Source organism: Vidua macroura, chromosome 16 (genome assembly GCF_024509145.1).
Source record: "Vidua macroura isolate BioBank_ID:100142 chromosome 16, ASM2450914v1, whole genome shotgun sequence".
Taxonomy (NCBI): domain Eukaryota; kingdom Metazoa; phylum Chordata; class Aves; order Passeriformes; family Viduidae; genus Vidua; species Vidua macroura.
The window spans coordinates 11,116,675-11,143,033 of NC_071586.1; the positions used below are offsets into that span (position 1 = coordinate 11,116,675).

At 39.8% G+C, this 26,359-nt stretch overlaps 1 protein-coding gene across 1 annotated transcript; it reads left to right on the top strand.

Annotated features, from left to right (window-relative positions):
• Positions 1–332: 332 nt before the first annotated feature.
• Positions 333–25,351, top strand: DNAAF5 (dynein axonemal assembly factor 5). The gene is made up of 13 exons (XM_053992370.1): positions 333–879; positions 1,489–1,673; positions 2,712–2,836; positions 3,270–3,385; positions 7,202–7,434; positions 9,860–10,072; positions 12,211–12,354; positions 16,249–16,417; positions 19,114–19,261; positions 21,522–21,672; positions 22,989–23,145; positions 24,302–24,493; positions 24,990–25,351. The coding sequence occupies exons 1-13, from the start codon at positions 333–335 to the stop codon at positions 25,127–25,129; spliced, it is 2,520 nt and encodes an 839-aa protein (XP_053848345.1). The 3' UTR covers positions 25,130–25,351.
• Positions 25,352–26,359: the final 1,008 nt, after the last annotated feature.

The following is a 26,359-nucleotide window of genomic DNA, read 5'->3' on the forward strand; positions in this document are numbered from 1 at the left end:
TCCCTGTCCCTTTCCCCGCGTCCCTGTCCCTTTCCCCGTGTCCCTGTCCCTTTCCCCGTGTCCCTGTCCCTGTCCCTTTCCCCGTGTCCCTGTACCTTTCCCCGTGTCCCTGTCCCTTTCCCCGTGTCCCTGTCCCTGTCCCTTTCCCCGTGTCCCTATCCCTGTTCCTTTCCCCGTGTCCCTGTCCCTTTCCCCGTGTCCCCGTCCCTGTCCCCGTCCCTCTCTCCGCGCTGTCCCTCGCGCACTGCCGGGCACGGCCGTAAAGCGCGCTCCCGCCGTCGCAAACGCCCCGCGCGTCCCTGGCGACGCGGCGGCCCCGCGGTGCCGGGAACATGGCGGCGGCGGCGGCGGCCGAGGCGGCGGCGGCCGAGCTGTCGCAGGCGCTGGCCCGGCCCCTGAGCCTGCTCCAGCAGCCCGACTGCGGCCGGGCGGCGCGGCTGCGGGCGCTGGAGGACATCCGCGCCCAGCTGCAGGGCCGGCCGCTGCCGGGCGCGGTGCTGCAGGAGGTGTTCGCGGCGCGGCTGCTGCGGCCGCTGTCGCGCTGCCTGGCGGGGGACGCGGCGGAGCGGTGCCGGGAGCTCGCCCTGCAGCTGCTCCGCCACGGGCTCAGCCAGGGCGAGCGGCCCTGCGAGGCGCTGCCCGTGCTCCTGCCGGCCCTGGCCCAGCGGCTCTGCCCGCCGCAGGGCGCGGAGCCCAGCGAGGAGCTGCGGCTCGGCCTGGTGCAGCTGCTGAGCCTCCTGCTGCAGCGCTGCGGCGCCTCCACGGCCCCCTACCTCGGCGACATCGCCCGCGTCCTCCAGGCCACCCTCCTCGACCACTATGCCGAGGTCAGGCGGGAGAGTTGCAGGTGTGCCGTGGCCTGCGCCAGGGCCGTGCCAGGTGGGGCTGAGGGATGGGCAGCGCTGGGATGATGTGCTGGGGGCCGAGGAAGGGACCATAGGAGGGAACAGGGATGCTGGCAGGACAGAGATGAGAGGTCGCACACGCCCTCACAGGTGTGCTCTGCAGGGTTTGGGGGGTCTGTTGGACAAGAGCCACGCCGGGAGTGTAGGCTGAGCTGTTACGTGTGGGTAGCAGCAGGAGGAGGGGCGAGGGGAGGGTTTGTGGGCAGCGTTCAGCTCTGATACTGTATAAAGTTGAAGCTGCCTGCTCCATGAACACAGCAACATTAGTCAGGCTGCTGTTCATAGTGCTACAGAAATCACGTTGCTCCAGATCTGTTACCCGTGTAGAGAAAGAAATAGAATTACGGAACAGCATTAACCCCCCACCCCCCCAAATGCATTAGTCCATCCAAAATCATCTTGTACTGCTGGCCCCAACAACTGTTGGGTGTCGTGGATATATCCATGCTACATAGAATCAGAGAGTGCTTTGGGTTTGAAGGGACCTTAAAGATCATCTGGTTCCAGCCCTCTACCATGGACAGGGATCCTGCCTACTCTGGGAACTCACATGGTTGATGTTTCTGTCTTTCTGCCCTAACAGAGCACTTCCATATGCAGTCAGAGTCTCTGATAAAACCCCTAATGCAGACAATTTCCCACCAACACTACAGAGTTCGTGTTGATGTGATTCAGGCTACTGGAGCAGTGATACAGTTTGGGAATGGAAAGTCTGTGGATGATGTCCTGTCTCATCTGGCCCAGAGGTTATTTGATGAGATTCCCAAGGTGTGCTTTTCTTCCTTCTTTTCTTGGCATTTATGTTAAATCTGTTTAAAACCCATCCCCATGGCATGTGTTTCTTGGTGTTTCTCTCCCTGCTTTTCCCCGTTTTCAGCTGTCTTGCACTCAGCTGAGCTCTGTAAATGTGTCTGTCATGGCTTAATCCCAGATGGGAATTAAGGACCACACAGCCCCTTGCTCACTCCCAGCTCGTGTCACCTGTCCTGGCATTGCTCCCTCAGCTGCTTGTGCAGCTCCTCACTAGCAGAGCTTGAGACACCCCAAAGTCCTTGACTTAGGGTACACTCTGCTTAGTAACAAGTAAACATCAGAGTGTTATCAGCATTGTTCTCACACTAAATCCAAAAGATAGCATCATACCAGCTGCTAAGATGAACTCTGTCCCAGCTGAAACCAGGACAATGTCCCACCCAGCCTGTATCAGTTGTACTCTATCCCAAACCAATGCTGGTGACTGCTGTCTAGTTCAGCAGGCTTCAGAGGATTTTGTTCTAATGGGTGCCTTCAATTCTGTCTTAAATTCTCTGTCACATCTCTCTGGCCCTTCATTCTCTGGCCTTTTCAGATGCTTAACAAGCATGGTATGGGTCCCTTTATAAGATGCAACTGAAGCAGTAATTTTAAAATTAATCTTTCTTTTGTAGTGAACAGAGAAAATTTTCTTCAGGAGATGTGCTTGGAAAGCTACAAATTCCAGAGAAATTTCTTAAATTCTCAGGAAGGAATTAACCATGAGAATTTAGTTTTCTGTGTTTGATCTGTGTCTTGTCTTCCTCTCAGAGCTGTGCTTTTGTTCAGCAAACAGTCTAAGACTGGCTAAGCCAGAGTGAAAGATGAGAATGTGATTCCTTGTGTGTTCCTTAAGATGCTTCCTGCAAGTGAGGAAATGCTGGGTTCCTGTAATTTCTTCTGAGTGTATTGATGTGCTTCACCATGTCCTAGATACAGAAAGTAAATACTGATTTTATTATTTTTCTGTTATTTTCCTGACTCCTTTATAATATTTTTTTTGTCTCCCTGTAGGTACGGCACGCTGTAACAACTGTCATTGGAGAATGGTTGTTGCATCTACGAGACAGATACTCATATTTTCACAAGTTGATCCCTCTGTTACTTGGCAGCTTTACTGATGAAATTCCTGAAAATGCGTAAGAGGAGCATTTAGTCTTTTTCCCCCTTCCTTAAATAGATGTCAAAGAAGTGTTCCTAAGTTCACAGATGTCTTGCTTGGAGGGCAAAACCTCCACTTCTGCTTGTCAGTTAGTTTGTTTTTTCTTAGAGTGAAAATGTTAGCATTGTCTTCAGTAACTTTTGTTATACTCTCCTTTCATTCTCCGTTCAATTAAATGTGAGAGAGACAAAGACAGGAGTGGACAGAGACAGAATTATCCCTTGGGAGAAGGGGCCTCTGTCACTGAGTACAAAATAAATATAAACTCTCAACTTAGTGTGCCTAGGTTAAGTGGCAGGAATGCTTCCCATCCTTCCAGCTGAACTCAAGTAGTCAGCTTTTCAGAAGTTTCATTTTAAAGTGTTTTTATTTGGGAGCATGGTGGTATAAAACTCTTATTTTATATCTAGGAAACTGGCTTGGACCTACTGGGAAAAGATAGGCTTGCAATGGGAGAAAGAGAATGAAGAAGATTTGAAGGATAAGATGGATTTTAGTGTTTCACCATCTCATTATCCCAAAGGAGGTAAATGTTGCACTGAAAGTGGTTTTTTGCTTTGTGAATAATCTCCAAGAGCTGCAGTGCAGTACTGACAGCAGAGCAGGATATGTAATATTCATTACAATATGTAATATTAATGTAGAGAGGTAGCACATATAATACATATATATAAATTTATTTAAATCATTAAATTTAAATTTTAAAAAGTGATTGTTCAGTAACCTCTTTTTTTTTTTTTTTTTTTTTTTTTTTAACCCATGACCTAAGTCCTTGAATAATGGGTGCAGGTCACAGCATTAATGATCCACATAATTGGTGCTGAAGAAAAATTTGCAATGAAATTATTTCAGACTTCTCTGTGAGACACTGGGATGCTCCCTAAAATCTGCCAGTGTACATGAAGAATGTGGGAACAGAGTAATTTCCTTTATTATACACAAGAGCCCCAAGATATGCAGAATGGATAGTTTACTTTTTAGTAACATATGATTTATAGGTGGTTTTCAAACATTGTGTTTGCAGTAGCTTGAAGCTTGTTTCCTGTCTTGGGTTCACAAAGTTAATGTTTAAAAATATGCATATGGGAGTTGGGGAAGAGAGAGTTTAACTGGCTCATTTATTGATCTCTATACTCATATTTAACTGAACAAAAACTCTTTTGGTGTGAAAGAACAGGTTCATGCTTGACTTGTGCCTACATGACAATCACATCACAGAATACCCAGCAGCAAAATCCTTTCCATGACAGTGGGTTCCGGAGTTCTTTCTTCTTTGAAATTACACTTCTTTTTTTTTTTTTTCTTTAAAGTTGTTTTACTCAGTAATGCTTGAATGAAAGGGGAAGTGCTTCATAATGGTGACTGGTTTGACAGAACTGTTTAGCTTTGAAGGCAGGCAAGTTGATCTGTCATCCTTCCCAATCTTTTTTCTTTCCTCCTTATTTTAGATATGATTTTACCTTAGGGGTTTGGAAATGCTAAAGAACGCTTTTACTTCCACTAGTCATGGCAGAAACATATTTCTTCTCCTGGCAGTCAGAGAATCTTTTAACAGACACAAACTGATGAAGTTGAGTGTCTAAGCACCAGTCACTTATTTTGCAATGACCGTGATGTAGTGAAGGTCATAAAAGTTTTCATTTCATTGTCTTGGAGCAGTGATTACCATTTGTACAGCTGATGGGGTTACCTTGGTTAGTTTTGTCTAGGTGTGTGTTGTGGTTTGTGTGTGTAAGCTGTTTTGGGGCTTTTTAGAAAGTGACATCTACCAATTACTTCATAATTAAATTATATGTGATCTCCTAAATAATCTCCTTAGCACAATAAATATGCCTCATGAATTTGGGCAACATTCCAGCCCCACATTGAATTGAATTTTCATGCATTTTTCTTGGTAGAATGATGCAGTTAAGGCTTGAATGTGACATATATGTGTGTATTTATATATATGTGCACGTACTAAAGAATATTTAAAAAAATGGCCTGATAATTTTGGACTTGAGTCCCAAGTTAATGGTGAGTTTTAGGTATAATTTCTTGCTGTTTATCTTTACTTCCAAGTTGTATGTCTTATTAATAGTCAGGCTTGATGTGACAAATAGAAGAAAAATCAGAGGAAAGGATGATTGGCTGCTTAATCCTACAGATACAAAACTTTATCAGAGACACTAATATACCTTATGTGGTGTCCTACCACAGCCTGCATATGGATGATTGTTATTATCTGTGTCCTTTCTGTTTGCCCTCCATGAACATTTGATTGGTTTGGTTTTTTGGGAAGAGGGTTTCTGTTGGTGTGTTTTATTACTTTGTTGCTATTTCTTGTGACTTTAGTGTAGTGGAATATTTTTTTTTTCCAACTGTGAGTCTGTTGTAGGTTTTACTTAAGTAGCTTTGTCCAGCTGTCAGACTAATGGACCTGCCACAGGAGCCCTGCTTTGATCTCCCTGTGACAGATCCTGCAGGTCAGAGGGGACCAGAGGGAGACCTGGTGTCATCCAGGCACTGCTCAGCTTGCACTGAGCCCCAGCACTCGTTGCCTCAGGATACAGGTGCAGACAGTTTATAGCAGGGAAGTCTTTGACAGCAGTAGCTACAGGGATAAATGCCTGCATTTGAACATCTGAAATGAAGGAATTGCTGATAAAGAATGGTCCAAATTCTTCAAACAAAATTCTGCCTCGGGTCCAGTGGGATGCCAGTCTGTATTTGCTGTCTCAAGTTGATTTCTTTATTTGACCTTTTGCTACTCATTGTCAGCTTTCATAATCCAGAATGTTTCCTCCATTGACAAAAGCAGCAATTCATGTCCTGATGCTTGAATTTCATTTTTTTTTCCCTAGTTAGGTATTTCAGAGGTATTTCTAAGCCTTTTGTATCCTCAGACAATTTACTTTAGTCAGTTTTCCTTTTAGCATTTGTAGTTACACAGGTCAGTGCAGGAAAATATCCTGAGACAGCTCAGTCATTTTCTGAGCATTTACAGAACTCTGTATCAGAAATAAAAAATGTACTCACACATTCAGTGTATTTTGACACCTCATAATGAATGATGTCTCTTTCTTAAAACAGCATGTGAACATTGTGAGTGGCAATTATGAAATTGTGCTTCTCAAAGAACAACTTTTCAGATTTTGTTTGTATAAACATATACTGTGTTTAGAAAAGAAAACGGACTGCAGAAAAAAATCTCTAAAAAAGTTTATTGCTGTTTTTTGGAAAGGGCTGTCACAGCTTTATCTGTAAAGTACAGAACAGAATGTTTGTTAGATGTTTGTGATATTGGTCAAGTTGCTCTTCTGAATCTCAGTGATTTATAAATTAACTAACAAGTAAATGTAGTGATTACCAAGACAGTACAGTAGGCATTTGTTGGAAAAGGTAAGTTTGTTAGTTATCCAAAAATCTTCATCATTTTTTTGAGGCAGGGAATATATATTTGTAACCCTTTTGGGTTCTGTTTGAAATCAAAAGATAACCACAAAAACTATCTTTCCACAAAGTCATTACAAATTAAATTCAGTCTTAAGAAAAAAAAAAAATATATCCCTCCCAACTCCCCTATCATAATTTTCAATGTATTATTCCGGTTTTGAAACACTGAAGAGGCACATCAGTGACCTACTTCTCCTGGAAAAGCCTTAGAAAGGAGATTATATAATAGCTGTGATTTTTCAAACACTATCAATTTGTTGGCCTGATCTATTACACAGCATCTGTACAAGCCATAATTCTGTGCCCTTTCTGCCTTCAATTTGCCAGATCCACTTTTAACCTTTTCCTTTAGAGAGCACAGTTGACACTGTTGTACTGCAGCTCATGTCTTATGTACTGTTTGTGCCTTCTACCTTCTTTCCTCCTCCAAATTATATTGAGCTCAGCATTTGCATGCAAAAGTCTTTCTTCTCTTTATCTGTGTGTGTTTCAGTTTATTTTTCATGGGATTTGTGTTGCTATCAAAATTAAAAGGGATTTATTAAGCTGTGTTTTCCAAAGTGGGTAAAGACATGCATTCATTTCAATTCTCTTTCTCTTCTCCTTCTACAAACATTTTAAAACATGAAATCTAAATCACTATCCAATAATAAATATATAAATACTCAAAGAGCTGTGTGGAGTTTTAATTCTCCAATATTTAATTCTGCAATTTTAATTCTGCAATATATATTGCAAGGAAATGCAACTTGCACAAGTAAATTCCTCAGCAGCATTTGGAGTATTTTTTCTTTGCTGAAGCAGACACCCAGAGCTCTTACCTCGCAGCTTTTAAACTTTTCTGAGATTTTTATGCATGGGCTTTTCCTTTGATATTTCTTTTTGGGTTGTTTTTGTTTTTTTCTAGAGACTCGACCAGGACTGGGTTGTCGGGAACTTGTGTCAAGAAACCTCTCCAAAATTCTCCCAGGTCTCTGTCATGATATCACAGACTGGCTTGGAAGCACAAGAATCAAAGCATCCCAGCTCCTGTACACATTATTGCTGCATGCAGAGGATCACATCACCCAACACATGGAGCTGCTGCTGAGAACTTTGTACCAAGCATGCTCAGATGAAGAAAGTGAAGTGGTTAAAAATGTAAGTTTGATCTGTTAAAGTAGCTGTTGTACACTGAATAAAGATTTTATAGTCTTCAGTCTGTGTTCTGTAGGTTGACTTTACCTTAGGTCACTGGAAATTGCCCATGAGTGAAGGATCAGGCTCAGGTTTATATGGATGTTAAAAACATGTGCACATTATACTTCACTAATCTGTTAAAATAAATGTATTCCTCTATTAATGTTATGAAAGCCAATAGTAAAGTTATTTAAATGCTGTTTAGTTTGTATGCCAACCCCATGAAGCACTGATAATAATCTCTCTGAAAATTATAAGCAGTGGATTAAAGTGTAAAAGCCTTGGGGCAACAAATTCAGTGTAAAAAAATGTGCAGGTCATGCCCTTTCAGGTTAATTTCACTTACCTCCCCCTGCTCCATAATCCAACCATATATTGAGGTATGTTTATTCCATGTGATATCCATATTCAGTGTTTGAATCCTTGACTTAATGCTTGGAAAATGCGGGGTGGGGGGTTGTGAGGAATAATTAGTTTGATTTTTACTAACACTTGATTCTTTCAACACTTTGATCAACAAACCAGTAAAGCAGATGCAGTTGAAGGCATGTGATAAATTTAGCAAAAGAAAGACAGGTGGTACAAATGCTTTTACAATTTTAAGATAAAATCTTCTGTTCCTGTTTCTACACAAGGAAGAGAACATATGTATAACAAAAATATATCTACATAACTTACTCTAAAGTTACACATTTTATTGCTTTGGGAAATTGGAAGAATGTGTTCTGCTTACTGGATGCAGATAGCCCAACCCTAAATCAGGCTCTTCTTTAGGTTTCTGCTCTCAGCTGGGCTATAAGAAAACATAAATAATTAAGACAGTAAGGCTGTGTAGCTCTGCTGTCCTGTCAAATTTCCTATCAATTGCTTATTGCTATAAATCTAAATTCAAAAGTATGTGTTCAAGGAGCACATTAGCTGTCCCTTGCCTTTTATTGTTTTATTGACCATACTTGTCTCTTTCTTGGAATTCCACCACTAATCTTCTCACAGGTGCTTCCAAGAGATTTATTCCCAGTTAGGAGATGATATCAGTATTTAATTGTACTTTTCCTTGTGCCAAACATAAGATTCAGCAACTTTTGGTTTGGGATGCCTTTTATCTCTTAGTGATGCAGTTTCCCAGGGTACTGTGATAACCTTCTCTAGTTTACCATTGTAGGAACCCATTTCAGAGCAGCCACCAACTTGGAAAATGTCCATGTCTTTCTCCAGTCTAGTAATACCAAGTGAGACCTTTTCAATTTTTTCCCCTATTAAAGTGAGTGAATTGATCCGTACAAATGTATGAAATCATATTTTTGAACTCTTTAACTGTATTGTCCAGTTTTCAGAGCATTAAGAGTCTTTTTCTTTCTCTGTGGCAAATATGGGGGAGAATGGAGTTCACATCTACACAGAGGATGTTACAAGTCCTTTGAGTCCTATCTTTGTAAAAAGAAACAGCTCTATATAGTGCAGATTTAAACTGTAGAACTCATTACTATGTGCTTCTATTGAGACAAAAAATACTAGCATGATTCAAGTATTAATGAGGTGCAAAAAAAAAGCCATATCTAAATCACTAGACTATAAATGATAGAGAGAGGGAGACAAGCTTTCATCTTTGGGGAAATGAGCCAATCGTTACATCTGTGGGACTGGAAGAAGTGTTCCTGTTGCACAGGTAGTGCTGCAGTAGTTGATTGTTTCTGTATTCATGCACATGATTGTAAACATTGGGCATCAGTCAGGCAGTAAGCCCTGGTGTGGTGCTATTTCATGTGGAATACAACATCCTGATACATCTGCAAGGCAGGAATGGGATCAAAGGGTGTCGCTGTCATGGGGAATACACAGTAATTTAAGCCTTTCAGTTAAGGAAGCAAGATGGAAAGCAGTGGGCAGTTCCCCCATGGCATTGCTTCCACACTTAAGCAGATCTGTAATGTCAGCTTCAAGGTATAGTACAGTAACAAAAAAGTCCTCCTTCCATTTTTTATAGTTGCAGCTTTTTATAAACAGGGTGATACATTAAGGGCAAGCCTCAGAACAGTGTCTGAAAGACAAAGTGCTAAACCACTAAATGTGTAACATCTGGTTACTCTAAATTGGAAACTTTATTACAGTGAAGTTGTACACTTTGTTTCTGTGCACTGCTTTCTCATGGAAGTTTGTCTGATGTGGGGAAGGTTGCTTGCAATGCCTTATTTTGTGCTTACTGAACATGTCAAGAAAATTTCTTCATGCATATAATCATTACTGAGCTAATGGAAAAAGGCCTACAAGGTAACTGCTGAAGCATTTAAAATAGCAGCTGGAATCATAAAAAGAAAAAGGCCATGATATGTTGAATAGTCTTTGTGTTTTCAGGAAAATCCTCAAGTTATTCCTGTTCTTTTTTCAGAGTGTGAAAGCAGCAGAATTGATTGGAACATTTGTCAGCCCTAAGGTGTCTTTGAAATTAATCACCCCAGCCTTTGAGCAGACACCCAAAGCCTCCTGTGTGATGGTTCTGGCTGCAGTGATTCGAGGTAGCCCAAAAGAAATCTTACAGCCTCATGTGGCCCAGCTTGGCAACACACTGTCACAGGCTGGAGTCTGTCAGCGATCTGAAGAGGTAAGGAAAGCTGCAAAACACACTTAGGTTACAGGCTTTGACCAAACTACTTTTTCATTTATTCTCCCTAAATGCTCTCATTCCTATCCCTCCCTTGCACACCTGTCTCAGGAAATAGTTGTGGACATGTGTCTGAGAAAAAACAGGAGTGTCCCCATTCTTCCTGGGCCATGTTGTGGTCTCCTGGGCAATCTGCTGCTTTCAAAAACTTACCAACAGTCCATCCTCTCAGCAGATGTAGGTTCAGGTTTGAGGACTGCTCTAAAAGACTTCATATAGTGGTAAGAAAATGAAGAGGCAAGGCAGGCAGAGAAGCAGCTGTTTAGTAAATACTGTACTAGCAAAGGACTACCCTGGCTGGTCCTGAGGCAGAGTTTAACCCATGGTTTGAAATTCCTTGTGTTCACAATCCAAACAAGATCATGCATTTCAACCCTCATCAGTAAAAATGACTGAAAAATTTTTATAGTCTATTGTAATTGGCATGCCAGGTTTCCCAAGATTCCCTCTTAATGTTATCTGATTTTTGTTTTCCATTCTTATTTTCCATTTTAAAAGGCAGGTACCAGCACTTTATGTGTATATTTAGGAGCATGTTTTGCAAACTTTTGGGCTTGGTTACTTCTCTTTAAGTGAAAGTCTAGAAGGAAGACCTTTATAAATGAGAAGTTTACTTCCAAGTGCATCGTTAGGTAATAGCTGAGCCCAAAGACCATTTTTATTTTAGCATTTGAAGAATATTCATTGATTGGTATATAAGGAGATGAGAGATTCTCTTAAACACAGAATGGATATTTTTTAACCTGCAGGATTTTTTTTCCTTCCCATGTTCAAATGTAGAAATAGATCTGTTAGAGATGCACAAGAGGAATCCCTGTAGTTTTCCCCACAAGTGAAACCCTGGCTTTCATTCCACCAGAAGTTTGTTAGGCCTCTGCTGTTAAGATGACCAAAAAAGGGCCAGTGCTGTGCCTTGAGAAACTCTGACTTCATGTCAGATGTAGGCTTCCCTTAAAACAGTTATTCATGTGTGCAGACTGAATCAGGCCTAATTGTCTTTTTGAGCCAATGTAAGAAATATATTTCAAGTTCTTCCCTCATTAGGTTTCTTCCCTAATGGAATATGTACTAGTGATGCAGGAATTAACCTTAATCTCCATGAAGCCTGTGATGATTAGGAGCTCATCTAAGTGGAAGCACTATAACCTGATTGTTCAAATAACAATTCCCTGAGGTATAGCTGCAAAATTGCTATGAGGTTTAGGCTTACCACTTCCATTTGGCATTGGCTCCAGGAGTCAGATCCATCTGCAGCTGAAAGTTTGGCAGAATTGTTCCAGCCTTTAGTCTTGGAAAACAATCTCTCTCTATTTTAGCCAGCGAATGCTGCACAGACACTGTTTAGCTAAGGATTGACCATGTCCATGAGATTAATAACACTTATGGCTAACTTATTCCTAGACTCAATTTATTTTTTAGGAGTAAATTTGTAACAATGGCCCCTTGTGTTCCCTGACAGCTTCATGGATATCTGATGCACTTTATCATAGAAATCATGGCAAACTAACTGACAACAGTATTGACTTGAACTGGTATCAGTTGGATCAAGATAACATGAGCTATATGGCATCAAATGAGATAAATTGGCTGAGATAAAAGCAAAGGCTCAGGTTTTTTTTTGGTTTATGTATTTAGCTGTCATTGTTCATCCAAGACAGTCAAACATGGAATAATATTTCAAAGAGTTGTAGCAAATACATTATTAATTAACAAATTGCACTTGAGAAAGAGAAAGTATTATCAGCAAACACTCCAAAATGCTTTGATGTTTTTATTCACCATTCACCAGTAGAACTATTGTATGATTAAGAGCAGGGTCATTTATTTTGTTAACAGGACAAGGTAAACACAAACAAACAGTGTGGGAGGAAGATTATGTTATATTCTGTAAAAAGTAGAATATAGGTAATTAGAAGAACTAACATGAAATTACCCATATGTTACCAATCTAAGGGATTACAGTGCTCAGATTTAATTACTGAAGATTTAATTACTGGGAAATTTCATTTCCCATATCTCTCCTTTAAAGAAAACCTTATAAAGAAAACATAATAAATATGTGCTTTTATTAAAAATAGGTCTTTTATATGGAGCAGCTGCTTTATTGTGTACAAGCATTGATTGAAGTGTGCCAGGAAGACTGCAAAGAAATTAGCTCACAGCTAATGAAAGTTTTGGTGACCATAATGGCAATACCATCTTCTCAGGACCTTAAAGAAAAGGTAAACTATGAGCTGGTTTAATATTTTGTTGTGTTTTTGTCTTTTCATTTTGATAAGACACTTGGTGGAAACAGAGCCATAATTATTTGTGGGGAGTATTTGTGGCTAGTCTGAGATTGTGCACCTCTGACAATACAGACTGTACAGGGTTAGTACCAGAATTAAGTCTGGAGTTGGATTTACAATTTGGGACAGCAGAGCCTGGAGAATTACATTTCTTCATAACTTTGATTAAAAGTTCATAGAGTTAAAATGCATTCTTTTCCAAGAAAAGGTCCTGGAATTCAGTTTTATATTGTGGTCAAAAGCATCAAGTATGGGTCTGTAGCTGCAGTTACAACTATAATTTTCTTTTTCTGTAAGTGTGTTTAGGTTAAGTTTCAAAATAGATTGCTTGAGGTGCATTACTGGAGCATGGGAATCTTGGAGCTAGATGGGGGCAGCCATGGGCCTAGTAGAGCACTTTTTTTGGGTGGGTGTTAACCACCTATCCACAGTTAGGTATAAGTTTCAGAGCAAGAAGTGTCAAGGATTTTATGTTTGTACTGGATTCTGCAAAGCCTTGGGCATGCTGGTGGTGCTGGTTGAACTGTTGATGTTTACCTTTTAGTGGATATAAGTCACTGTGAATGTTTAGTTATATGCAGGAAAAACTGACATTATTTTCTGACTGTTAAAGAACAATTCACTTAGAGGTCAAGAGTACTACTGGCCTTAAAAATGTGATGGTTTCATAGTGATTTTTTCATCTTTAGCCAAATATCAGACTGATTTTACAGTAGTTGACCTTTTTACCTCCCCACAAGAAACAAAAGTTTAAATGTTACAGGAATGCTTTAAAATCAAGGACAGCTGTACATGCCCAGATAATAGATGAGCTTTTTTGGCTCAGCATTATCTCACCCCCTTATTTTTCTCTTCCTCTTTCTTCCCCGAGCTAAATATCATATAAATCAGCGAGCCATCCCCATGCAGTACAATTATGACCTATCCCAGTTGTCTTTTTTCAAACACACACCTTAAGTGCATTGGCTATTCCACTTCCTTTCCCCTTGCTCCCAGGCATGGTATTCCAAAGGCCTGGGTAGGATCAGTATTTATGGCCCCAGAGCTGACAGGCTGCCTCCGAGGAGGCGTTCGCTCAGAAAGCTCTTCGGAAAGAAATAAAGTGGAACAAAGCTTGAAACAAGTATTGAAAAGACTTTGCAGGTCAAAGAGGGGTGGGATGATAATCTGTTTTATGGGAGTGGGATTTGGGGGGGGGGGTTGGAGGTTTTGTTTGTTTGCTTGGGGGTTTTTTGAGACAAAAAACTTGGTCTGGGTAAGCCTTAGACAGATGGATTTGGAATGTTTTGTGGTATCTTGCCTGTTTATCCCTGCAGTGGTCTATAAAGTCAGCAATGTCCATTTAAAACCTTACAACTTCATACTCCTATGAAGAAAGCAGTTTCATGGAGATAAATCCTGATTTTCATAAATGGAAAACTTAATCTCCTGAGATTATTAAAGGTTTAAGATGTTCCTGCAGTTCCAGATGATTTTTTTAAGTTGACAGTACTTTGGATGAGAATCCTTTTTCTCATTAGCCTTTCTTTCAGCTAGACACATAAAAAATCTGGCAGTGAGATTACATAATTGCAATATTTCAAAATTGTCAAAAAGACAAATATGGCTTGAATTTTATTTTTTTTCTCCGGTTACTGATTATTCCAAAACTTCAAAGTGAGCTGTACAGCTTGGAGAAGGCAAGAAGTCCCTGTTAGAATAGTTTAGGAACATGTAGAACAAAAGTATCACAACTGCTGTATGAGTATGAATTTCTTTTTTGTCCAGAAAAGAAATATGTATTCAGACTCAAAAAATTTTGAGTATAAACATAAATTATTCCAAAATTTGCATTATAAAACTTTAATTGAGGCTTTATTGTAAGGAGACAGAAGACCACTGAGATAGTGGAGACCACAGCTGCTGTAACCTGGTGGTGAACACTCAGGTCTGGCCTGATTTTTGGCTTTGTGTCCATTGTGTTTGTGGTTGCTTGGGGCTGAGGAAATGGGCCAAGACCACCAGCTGAGCACAGCAGAGGCACAGGAGCAGGGTGGGCCACAGCCCCAAAGAGACTGAAGCTGTATCAGTTGGAGTCTGTTAGGCATGATTTGAGCTTGTCAGGGATTTAACTGGTGACCTAAAAATAAAGTTTTGTTTCATTACCAGTGCCCTGTGCCATCCTGGCTCTTCTTTCAGCACACTGATTATTAGCAGGAAAATGTGTTGTTAAACTTGTTAGCTTTCAAATAGAGAAAAGAGAATCACCATTATTTTTATTTAACTGTGACACACTGCTTAATGAGAAAATATGCATCAGTCTGCTGGCATATTTAATTTATTCTCTCTTCTTTTGTTTTTAATTGTGTTCTTGAAACCACAGAATTTACTTTAAATCATATGTGAACAATGTATTATTTTGTGTCTCTTGTTCAGTGGAAAACAATCTTGTGTGTTATATGTTATGCTGGGATTAAAAATGAGGAATAGTTTCTGTCCTGACACATTCTGGTTAATGTTACAATTAATTTACAAGTAACTTATATGTAAAATATTCATGTATCTGAGCTGTTTTGGCTGTCTGGCAGAATGCTTCCATAAAGGAGAAATCTATTGTGCTTGAGGCAGGCAAACCTGCTTTAAGAGTAACCTTTGTCCTTAGCAAATCCTGATTTATTTATTTTTTTCGTAGAATTCTCATTTATTTTCTCCACATCTGGTACTTCCATAAAAACATCTTTGTTGGGCGAGTGATTAGTCTGGAAGAGTCTAAAGGTCCTAGACATGTTTGAGCTAACTTGTGTGGTTGAGTTCAGCTTAAAAATATTAAAAATATGAGCACAATTTGTAGTTCTACTGCAGCACTTGGAGTCAAATGATGTCACTCCCAGCACTGCACTCCATCTTTCCCTGCTGGAGCTGGCCCTGCTGGCAGCACATGTTATTCCTTAGTGAGGTTCCCAACGGTGCCTTGCTCCCCATTCTTGATTCACAGTCTACTGAAATCACCAAGGCTACAGATCCTGCTTCCAGCACGCTTTTAATCTCTTCCTTGGAGAAGTTTTATACTTCTGGTAGGAGCCTTCAGGAACTGTAAAAGCAAATTTTCATTTGCTTTGAAACACATCTGCTGCAAGTGATTAGGAAGATCTATAGGCATCCTTGCCAAGCATGCTCATGTCTGGAATTCATTTAGTAGTTCTTGTTACATGTTTCATTTGTACATGTTTTATTTGCATGTCTCATAGGATAGTCTTAACTCTAAACATGAAGAAAATATTTCTGATGTAACAGTGGGTTTTGGTACTTCTAAGCAACAAAAGTTGAGAATTTCAAAATGAGCCTGCCCAGCTACTACAAGGAGAGAGCATCTTTCATAATTAAAACTTGGGGGAGAAAGGGAAGAGGGGAAATGCCATGTCTTCTCTTACCTGCAACAGCAATAGTTTCTGGAAGCTACCATGGCTTGGGATTGTGAGAATTTCCCTGTGTTTATGTTTTAAAGCATTCTTAAATTAAGGAGAAAAATCACTACATCTTTAAAACCACCAAGAGCCTTTTTTATGATGTGGTTAGTTTTTGGATAGGTCTGCACATGGATTAGAGACTCTCTCCTTTTGCTGTTATTTTGCTGTGTTCCTGATGATTTCATTTTGAAATCAGGACAAATGTTTCACATCAAATAAAAGTTAATGGATGTAGTATAGACAGACATTAAATATCAGCCTTGATGGTTTAATAGAAACTATGAAAAACTTCCCATGTCCCTTCTTTTCTTACAGAATGAGTTTTAAATGTTTGGGGGCTTTTTAATGGTTTCAGTTAAGTATCCTGTCTCTGTTCTAACAGGTGGAGAAAACAATGTCTTCATTAGCTGCAGTGCAGCAACTGGAAAGTTTTCATTGTCTCTACAAGCAGCACATAACCCAGCTGCTGGAGTGGGCTGCAGTGTCCTGTGAAGGGTGGACCTGCTATTCCCCAGAAGTGTTGCAGTTCGAGGTCATCGCAACCCATTCAGGTACGACTTATTTCATTCTAAAAATAATCCAGTCAGGCTCTCCACAGCCTGCAGACAGCTTGTGTTTTGTAATGAACAGTGTGATATTCAGAACCTTCACAAGAACATGATGGAAAGCAAAGGAAATGTTGAAGCAGATCATAGTCCCAAAGATTCTGTGGCTGCAGGGAGAATGCTAAAAGCACTTAAGGAAAATGCACTTTCAGGTGAATGAAGAAGGTGAGGATTAAGGGGAGACAAATTAATGTAGCTTGTGTCCAAAAATCCATCTTTTTATTCCATCTATTCACTGGTCTTTCAGAGGACACCACGTCTCTCTAACAAACAGTTCCTCACTGTTGCTGTCCAGCACGTGGCTGTGCAGAGGTGAGTGACACACCCTGGTGTACATCTCACACTCCTTCAGTCCTGCACAGTGAGCACTCCTCTGCCACAGCTCCCCAGCTGGCATCTGCAGCAGGGGACATGGTGGCAGGCAGTGCTTTCCACCTAGACACCCATTTTAAGATTATTAAAATGAAAAGTCCTGTTTATTTGTTTTTTCCTTTCTGTTGGTTGTAACAAGGATGGGGACAGTGACTTAATAAAGTATCACTGTGGCCACTGCTACTGTCCACACATATAGATGTGGATAGGTATATTTTAAAGGAATGTATCTTGTGCATTTAATCTTGAATCTCAAAAAACCCCTCATCAAACCTATGTGAAGCACCCACTTGTTGATTTGTACAGCAACTAGCATAAGTACTTTTTTTGGTTTTCATCTGTGGGAAGAACAAAAAGTTACTTCAGCACAAGATTTGAGAGGCCAACTTTTCTGTATATTTGTGCTCCCATTTCCATGACTGAGGGACTTCTAGACAGTTGTCTCTGTTTTCCTTAATGCTATATAAATCATCAAATGTCTGGGCAAACATTTTGGCTTGCACCCAACACTGGTAATATGCTATTGTCTGTGTTTTCTGTCTGACACAGCAGCTCCTAGAGCTATTTTTTTTCCTTTCTTTTCATTCCCACACATAATGTTGTTTTTAATCAATTTAATCAGCTTTACTCAAATCATATTTTGAGGTTTTTACTGTTTTTCAGGAGCGTATGCTTAAGCTGAAATTAGCCATGTAGTTTATTTTGTTTATTTTCCATCTGTTGAATTTGCTGTTATCAGTTTGATATAGTAGTAGTATCTTGTGAATATCTCAGAACTCACATGAAGCAATGCATCTTGAATAAATGCTGTGAAAATAAAGACCTATTTGTTGGCACAGACATTTAGCAAACTGCAGTTCAACACCCTGTATTACTTCAGTCTAGACAGTGAAATTTGGGGTTTTTTTCATTATTATTTTAAACATTAAATTTCCAGATATTATTAAATGTTATTGAGCTTGTTTTGGAAGCTTGAATACTTCAATCTGTCCATCCCATGTGTGAGGAATACTCTTGTCATCATGAATACCAGTGTTGTGTCTCCTCTGGAAGGGTTTTCTGAGCGAGTGGAGTTGGATGGAATGTGCATCTTAAGGATGCAAAGCTGAAGAAGTTCCTAAAGGAAAGTCGTTTATTGCAAAAATAGAGCTGAAAGAGAATTCTACAGCAAGAAGCTTGCAGAATAAAGCATGTGTACAGTCTTTATGTACTCTTCCTCTTTATAAGCATGCAGATGTTAGTCATTATGAAGGAGAAAGGCACAAATTTCCCTCAGTTGTGGGAAAATAACTTCTTAAAATGCTGGGATAACGGCTTACAGTTTTGTTTGTTTGTTTATTGTTTAAAATTATCACAGAATGTGAAAATATAAACAAACTGAAGAGTTAATTTAGAAGATATTTTTATTTTAAGTATCTTCTAAAATACATCATATTTTGGATTGTCTTATAAGATGAAAATAAGTATTATTTAAACAGGGAGAAGGAATGCTGCTGCAGTAATTGCATTATCCAAGTTTTGAAGCTGATCCTTTCAAACAGGCCCTTTCCTGTGCCTCTGGGAGTCATGAACATCTCAAATGCTGCATGTGGAAAAACTTGAAAGAAGAAGAAAGTGTAGTTAATGCTGCTTTGTCCAGAGGTGTGAGAGTCATGCCAGATCCAGTGTAGTTTTTCATTAAGTTTAAGAAAACCAAAGCTTTGTGCATAGCCTCAGACTTGCGGAGTTACAAGGGAGAGCATTAATCCTCCAGCCAAAATGCCCCCTGGTACTGACAGTCCCAGGAACTCTGGGGTGTCATGGATAGAACCATTCCAGAGTAATGAAATGATAGAATGCTTGGGTTGGAAGGAGCCTTAAAGACCATCAAGTTTCAATCCCTGTCATGGGCAGGAGCACCTTCCACTATCCCAGGTTGCTCCGAGCTCCATCCAACCTGGTTTGGACACTGCCAGGGATGGGGCAGCCACAGCTTCTCTGGGCAAATGTAGTACAGCTATGCCAAGCTGACTAAATGAGATGTGAGGAACTGATCTTCAGGCTGTCCTGGCCAAAACTGGGGGTACCTGAGCCCGTGGGGAGTCAGCCTGGGGATTTGTGCACCACCCAATACGGTGTCACATGGATACCTCAGCAGGTGCCATGCAAGAGTGGGAGGCTAATGACTGTTTTAATACCACTTGTATTAGAATTTTAATGCACTCACATATGAAACATCTAAACAGAACTTACTAGTATTCTGAAAAAAGCCTTCTGTGTTTGTTTGCTAGGTCCTGTCATAGGTGAAGCTCTGGATGAGTTTATTCTGGTTCTGAAGACGTGTCTCCAGGCAAACAGAGATCCCCAGATGCGGTTAAAGCTTTTCACTGTTTTATCCCAGTTGTTGCAGAAAGCAAGTGAAACCATCAATTCTCAGGGGTAAGTGGAGGTCTGATTTCACACAGCTATTTGAAAACTCCAGTGGCATTAAGAAGTAATGACCTTGGGAGTTATTTAACCCCTATAACCATCTCCATGTGAGCATGGCTGGAAGAAGAAAGACTTTCCCACCATCTTCTACAGCTTTTCTGGTTTTCTTTCTGTAATTTTTAACAAGATTTTGAGTTCTCTCATATCCAGTTGAGAATGAAGTATCAACTCTGTAAATACAAACAGCGCAGACAGGGTACATCCTTTCCTGAAAAAGACTGACTTTTAGAATTAAGTTACACAGATTCACAACAAGATCTGAAAATGGAAAGAGGGAGAAATTAATTGCATCAGCAAGAGCAAAAATAAAATTGTAATGGTAATGAAAGATAGTGTTGGGAAGTAATAGTTGCAGTTGCAGTGTCATATTCACTGCTGTCAGTAATTTGTTTAGCTCCTTGAAATGGTTCTCAGAGTGTAGATAGGAAGGCTTTTGGTTATTAAGTTAAACACAGTTGTGTGGTCACCTAATGGTGTTTGAGTCTGACATGATTGAGTCGGATAATTGCCAGATATTGCTTTACTGATTCTGTTTCAAGGCACCAGAACAAACATTCTCACAAATAGCACAGCACCATGGTTAAGATAATGCTGATGGAATTTACCTTTGTGTTTTGACAGATCGTTTTCTCACTGCAGTTTAACAGAAGGTTTTATTAAAAACAGAAGCAGCTACTGATCAGATAGCACAGACAGCACAGAGCTGCTTTTAGCTTTGGAGCTGAAAGGAGATTTGGAATGATGGTGATCATTTGTTTTATTTTTTTTTCCAACAACTTTTTTTACAGAAAATTATTAGTACTCAAAAATGTGTTTAAAATTCCACATCTAAAGGGTTTTACAGATTTAGATGTGTCTAATGGGATGTCAGATTTCTTGTTATTACTTAAGTGCCATCTGCTGACAAGAAGCAGCAGTGGATGGATCTCTGACTTCTTCAGAGTCCAAGGGCTCCCTTGCCAAGGGGAAGCAGCAGCCAGGTGTATCCATTTCCATAATGTTGCAGGTGTGTGTCAGCACATAACTGAGTGCAACTGCTTGTGCTTTAGTCAGGTAATACCTGCATAACAGGGACTACCTGCAGCATGGATTCTTTTTAAAGTATTCCCTGGTAATTGTTAGTTGTTAACATGGACCTGTTATGTTCCTCCTGTCTCTTGGCACATCACTAAAGGGGCCACATTCACCCTGGCAGTGTAGGACTCCTAGAAAAGTCAACAAGATCTTGTTCCCTCTGTAGCAAGCAGCAGGGTGGGGATGTGCTGTTTGGCTCTCAGGGGGCTGCAGTTTGAGCAGAGCTCTGAATTCAGTGGGACAGTCAGGGTAGGTTCAGTCTGTTTGCACACTGCAAGCACTGTGGATAACCTGAGCCTCAGTTACCAGCTACAGCCAGACACTAATGCCTCTTAGATGCAGCAAAGCATTAATTAAGTATTAATTAATTAATTGTAAGATCTGTAATTTTTCCCTCTTAATTTGAGATTGTTTCAGCTGTAACTAAATGAGTGTGAGGGAATCCTGCCTATTGTAATTGCTGACTCACAGCAACTTTTAGCATTATAACAACCCATTGAATGGAGGAGGAGGAGGAAAAAGCATCAGCAAAAAACATCACAGATTTATGTGTTTGTAATAAAAAACCCTAGTGTGGGGACTGGCACCATCAGAAAATCCTACAGACCTCTCATCTTCAGGAGAGACAAGTTTCTGAGCCAAGAGAGAGCTGAAATATTCTGTCTAGGCTCCCAGCTGTATCAGTGTCATCAATAGCATTCATACTTTTCACACTGTAAATACTTCTCACTGGCCAGTCTCACAGGGCCTCACAGATATTAAAGAATCCTCACAGCATTGCACAGGGTGTTATCTCCACTGCACAGGCAGGGAAGGTGAGACACAGAGAAGGTAAGCAGTTTACCAAGATAACACTGAGTCATGGTCATTGCCTGAAGTGGGAGAAAGTCTAGCCTTTCCTTCCTATGAATGTTAGGTATTTGTTTGAATATTATCTAGAAAAATTAAGTTGTGAAAGCTTATCACATACATTACAATCACATTGCCTCAGAAGATGTTATTTATTTTTTTACTGAGTCTTTTTTTCCCCTTTTCTGCCTATGTTTCTATGATAGAAAATTCTCTTTTACATCCTGTCAGTCTCTTTATCACTTTCTCATGAACCTTTATTTTGCTTTCTTATTTTTGGCTTCAGGCTGTTCCCTAGCTACCTTGAGACTGTGATAAAAGACATCCTGGCTCCTAATCTGCAGTGGCATGCTGGAAGAACAGCAGCTGCCATCCGTGCTACAGCTGTATTGTGCCTTTGGGCTCTCATCCACTGTGAAATGCTTTCACCAAAAGAGGTAAATTCTCTCTTTCTCATCCTTTGAAATCTTAGGCAGGAAAACAAAATAAATGCAAGGGGGGGAAAAAAGAATAAATCCTTAGGGTAAGTAGTATTTTCAGAAGGACATACAGCCTTCATAATAAAATTTATTAATTATAATTGAATGTTAATGACTGAAACAATCACTAGTGGAGGGATGATGACATTCTGGTAAGAGATCTGAGGCCAGCAAAATGCTGAGGTGTAAAACTGAGTAGCATCAAATTTTGTAGACATTTTTTTCTAACAGATCATCAGTTCTGTAGCCCAAGGTACTGACCACTGTGAACACAACAATCTGGGTGCTTGGCATTACTGGACCCAGAGGCAGAGCCTGTGCAGCAGCACTGGAGCCAGCAGGACGTGCTGTGCTGTCACGTGGCAAAGACAAGTTGTCTGGTTGCCTTGGAGCCCACAGGTCCATTTAGGGGGAAAAAAAATAACATCTAAAGATTTTCAAGTCCATCAAGGAGGACTTGAAAAGGAACATGAAGAATATGTATAGAGACTGGAGTGCTAGTACTTGAAGAGTTGTTACCCATCCCTGATAAAGGATTAATTGAATCTGGGGGTCTTTTTGAAGCTTCTTTGCTAACAAAATTAGCATTTGGAAATTATACACTGGAAATACTTTAAATACAGGGTCATTTTTAAAAAATAAATTTAATTTAAATGTTATTAAATGTTCACAGTCTTTTGGGTCTTTATAACAGACCTTAATTGAACAAAGTGCTTAAACACACATAACTGGTTGAGTTCACGTGCACAGAAACGTTGATATCAGAAGCTACTGTTCTAGCTGAATATTTTTATCTGAATCGGTGCCTTAATGCCTATTTCGCATTAACGGATGATGTGAAATACTCGGAATTAAGTCAAATTCCGAAGCTGCCAGTACATCCCAGCCCGGCGCTTCCCGTTGGGGTCCGCGCGCCATCTGCTGGTTCCTGTGCGGAGCGCTCAGCTCCGCCTCGCCCCGAGGCTCGACAGTTTGGGGTTTATTTTTTAAAGGCGAGTAAGTTTTAAAGTTTTTACAAGCTTGAACATACGTATGAGTTACATAAAACTCATCTGCTTGTATACTGTGTGCTCATGAGCTGGGTGATTGACTGGTGGATTTTCATTTTCCAAGCTAACGTAGAGGCAAAATTAGAGCTCTGTAACTTCAGGGATTTTCAGGGTAATAATGTTTATAGCTAACTTTTTAACTAAGCAAACAAGTATCTGGCACAGCCAATGGTAAGTGCTGTAACACTAAGCATATTTTTTCTATGCTTTTCCTATTAACTGTAGATCTTAAAAGTGAAAGATGAGCTGATGCCCCAAATTATTGCTTCCATGGATGAAGACTCGAAAATTACTCGACTGATGGCTTGTCGTATTGTTGATGTTTTTCTAAAAGTCTGTGGGAGGCAGTTTGATGCAGATAAATTTAAGAACATTTACACAGGTATGTGTGAAGGTTTAATAGACTTGGGGTGAGGGAATTGTTGGTTTGTTTGTGTGTTTTAATCAAGATTGCAATGCTGACATTTGTTTTTTTACCCAAAGTGCCACAGTTTGCTCGACTTTTAAGGGCTTGGCAGAACCAAGCAGTATTCTCAACGTCATTATCCATCAGACCACTAGGTGGAACTTCACTCAATGCTTTGGTTTGTGCAGGGCTTGCCAGCAGCTCATCTGCATTGCTTCAGAGTTTGGACTATGTGAAATAATGTGCTAAGTATAGTGAGAGCAGCACAGTACTGCAGTGTATAAATGGAAGTCACATTGTTCTCCGTGCTGTGTTTGAGAGCCAAGAGCAAACCACTTCAGTGTACCATAAATAGACCTGAATAGGTAGTGGGTTGGGTTTTTATCTAAAAAAAAAATCCAAAGAAGAAAACTCTAATCTACAGTTTTGTATTGCCAATTAGAGCTAGGAGCTGTAATGCCTCTTAGGATGAAGTGCTAAACTATGAATCAGAAGTACAGACTATGCTTTGATCCAGGTTTTGTGTTCTTATACAGACAAATAAATTTGGCTTTCCCTAACTCAGCATCTTAACAACTGATATTTTTTCTTATGTGGCACACTAGAAATCTAACTACAAACACTTTTATTTTGGAGAAATACATGATCAGATAATTCTCAAAGTATATATGTCTTTGCATCTTGCATATTCACATAGTCTGCAATGCAGTAATTCACTGAAACAGTAATATTTAATGATTTAATTAATAAATATTATTTAATAATTTAATTAATATCTAATTAACAGGAATGCTGTGCTTTATAACGAGTAGAAATACTTAAACTCTGTAGTTCTGTAATGCATAAATAGACATCCATAGTTCTTAGGACATCCTAGGAGTGCTAGATAATGTTCAATCAATCTAAATACTTCTTTATATGCCTTTTATTAATGTTTGGACAACATCATCCAATAACAATGAATGCAGAGCTTTTAGGAGCAGTGTGGTACATGTATTTATTATGCTCAAAAGACAAAAATACATCAGAAATACAACAATAATTTGGATGTTGACAGAATACATTTGGTTTTTTCAAATGCAAAAGCCACCTCTTGTGTTCACAGAGCATGTTGGGTATTGCTCCTTTTCAGAGGTGTTAAAGCGTCTGGATGATGCCTCGTGTGATGTGCGGCTGGCAGCTGCTCACACCTTGGCTAATTGGTTTAAGTGCTTGAAGGACAGTGATGTGAAATCCTCAATGGAAGGTCATGTTGAGTTTCTGTACCAAGAGCTGTTGGTACATCTTGACGACCCAGATGAAAATCTCCAAAAAGCAGTCCTAGGTAAGAATTTCAGTCATATTTCAGTATATTTTTACCAATGTTTTTTAAACCATCATTTTGAGTGTTCATGAAAGCAGCACATACAGGTGGAGGATAACCCTGCCAGGCTGGAGCTCTCCTTTGGGTTTCAGTGGATGAGCTCTGACCTTTCACCTGTGTGCAGAATGAATGCTTTGCCCAGTGCTCCCCAGGGAGGTAGCAGGGCAGCTGAACCTCCAGAGACTTTAGAGATGGTGAACATGATATGGAGCACTGCAGGGTGTGACCATATCCCAGCCTGCAGGAGAGGCTCTCTGGAATTTATTAGTGTAGCAGCCTGTGTTGAAGAACATAAATGTCAAAATACGGACCTCAGCAAATGGGGAGGGAGGAATTGTGTTGTCATCACTGCATCACATGTAGAAAAATTTCCTGGTTTGCTTCAGGTACTTTGAGGAACTTGGGTAGAGAAACACAAAGCAGATACTGATTTAGAAAACATATTTTTGTCTTACAGAAGTTTTAAAGGAAGGAAGCATTTTATATCCAGATCTGCTGGTGAGAGGAATTGAAGGGGTTGTACACAAGCATCAAACACCGGTCTATTGTAATCAGCTGCTACATCACATTCAGTCAGCCAAGGAGTCAGCTTTGTGAATCACTGCTGAGATTCTGCTTAGGAAACTGATGTGAAATCTGTATGACTTGGATTCTCTTTGTATTTTTGTTTGCTTAAGAAAGGCTGAGCTAGAAATAGATTGTTTTTTCTTTGTAAACTCACTGTTGGCTCATTTGAAAGTGAAATTAGCACAATTCTATGTTCTTTGCAGTTTGAACAGTTCTTTGTATTTCCTAGCAATAAAACAATGTTTTAATTCACTTTGCATTGGTTTTTCAGATACAGGCTTTAAAGAAGGAATGTTTAGATTATTTAACAACATAATAATTTAATGTCAGAATTAACTAATATAATACAACAAGGATTCAGTCTTTCAAAAAGCATTTCAACACTTCACAGTCAGGTGTGTGGTGACCAGTTTTTTTAGGGAAAAAAAGCAGCCAAACTTCTCTTTCATAATGCAGCAAAGTGTATAATGTTTTGAATATTCATATTTATGCTGATATAATAGGGACATAAGTGGTACTAAAATAATAGTTTTTATTTTTATTGTATTACATTTCATGACTGAGAGTAAAGGTGAATTTTTTAAATTAAGGTTTATACATGGGAATAATCTGTTATTTTGTCATTTAGATGAACAGTATTTATATTTTTGTACTAAATATGTCATTTGCAGTTTTTACATTTATGCCACTGTGCCTTGGAAAGCAAGCAACATTTGTTTGCATATTGCTTTGAAATTAAATTCTGTGACTTTAGGTTAAAGCTTCGTTTCTTTGGGCTTTCTTCAGCAGCTTTGTAGTGTGTAAGTTTTGGTGTCATCTTCTATTCTCAGCTGTGTAATAAAAAAAAGGGAGCTCCTAGATGCTTGTGTACACCATTGTGGGGTAGGGTGCTGGGGTTTTTTTTCACACACAAATCATGGAAAATCAGGATTCTGATGTGGGTATTTTAAATTATCTGTATTGCAGACAGAAAGTACTCCTTGGCTTCTAATTCCCAAATGCCTTGGCTTTGTGTCAAGTCTAAAAACAGACTCAGTGGGGGTTGTTCATGCTCCTTATGCTGTAGGAAGTGCTCGTGTTTGTTTGTCCATCTGACCTAACTTTACCTTTTCAGGCCTGTGACATAGTTGTTAACCAACCCATGATTTGTTTACAGCAATGTCTGCTTGCTTTCCCAAAGAAACATTTGAGACTGATTACACACACAAGACAAGTTTTATTCCTGGCTTAAAGGCAAAGTCAAACTTCTGGCCACTTCTC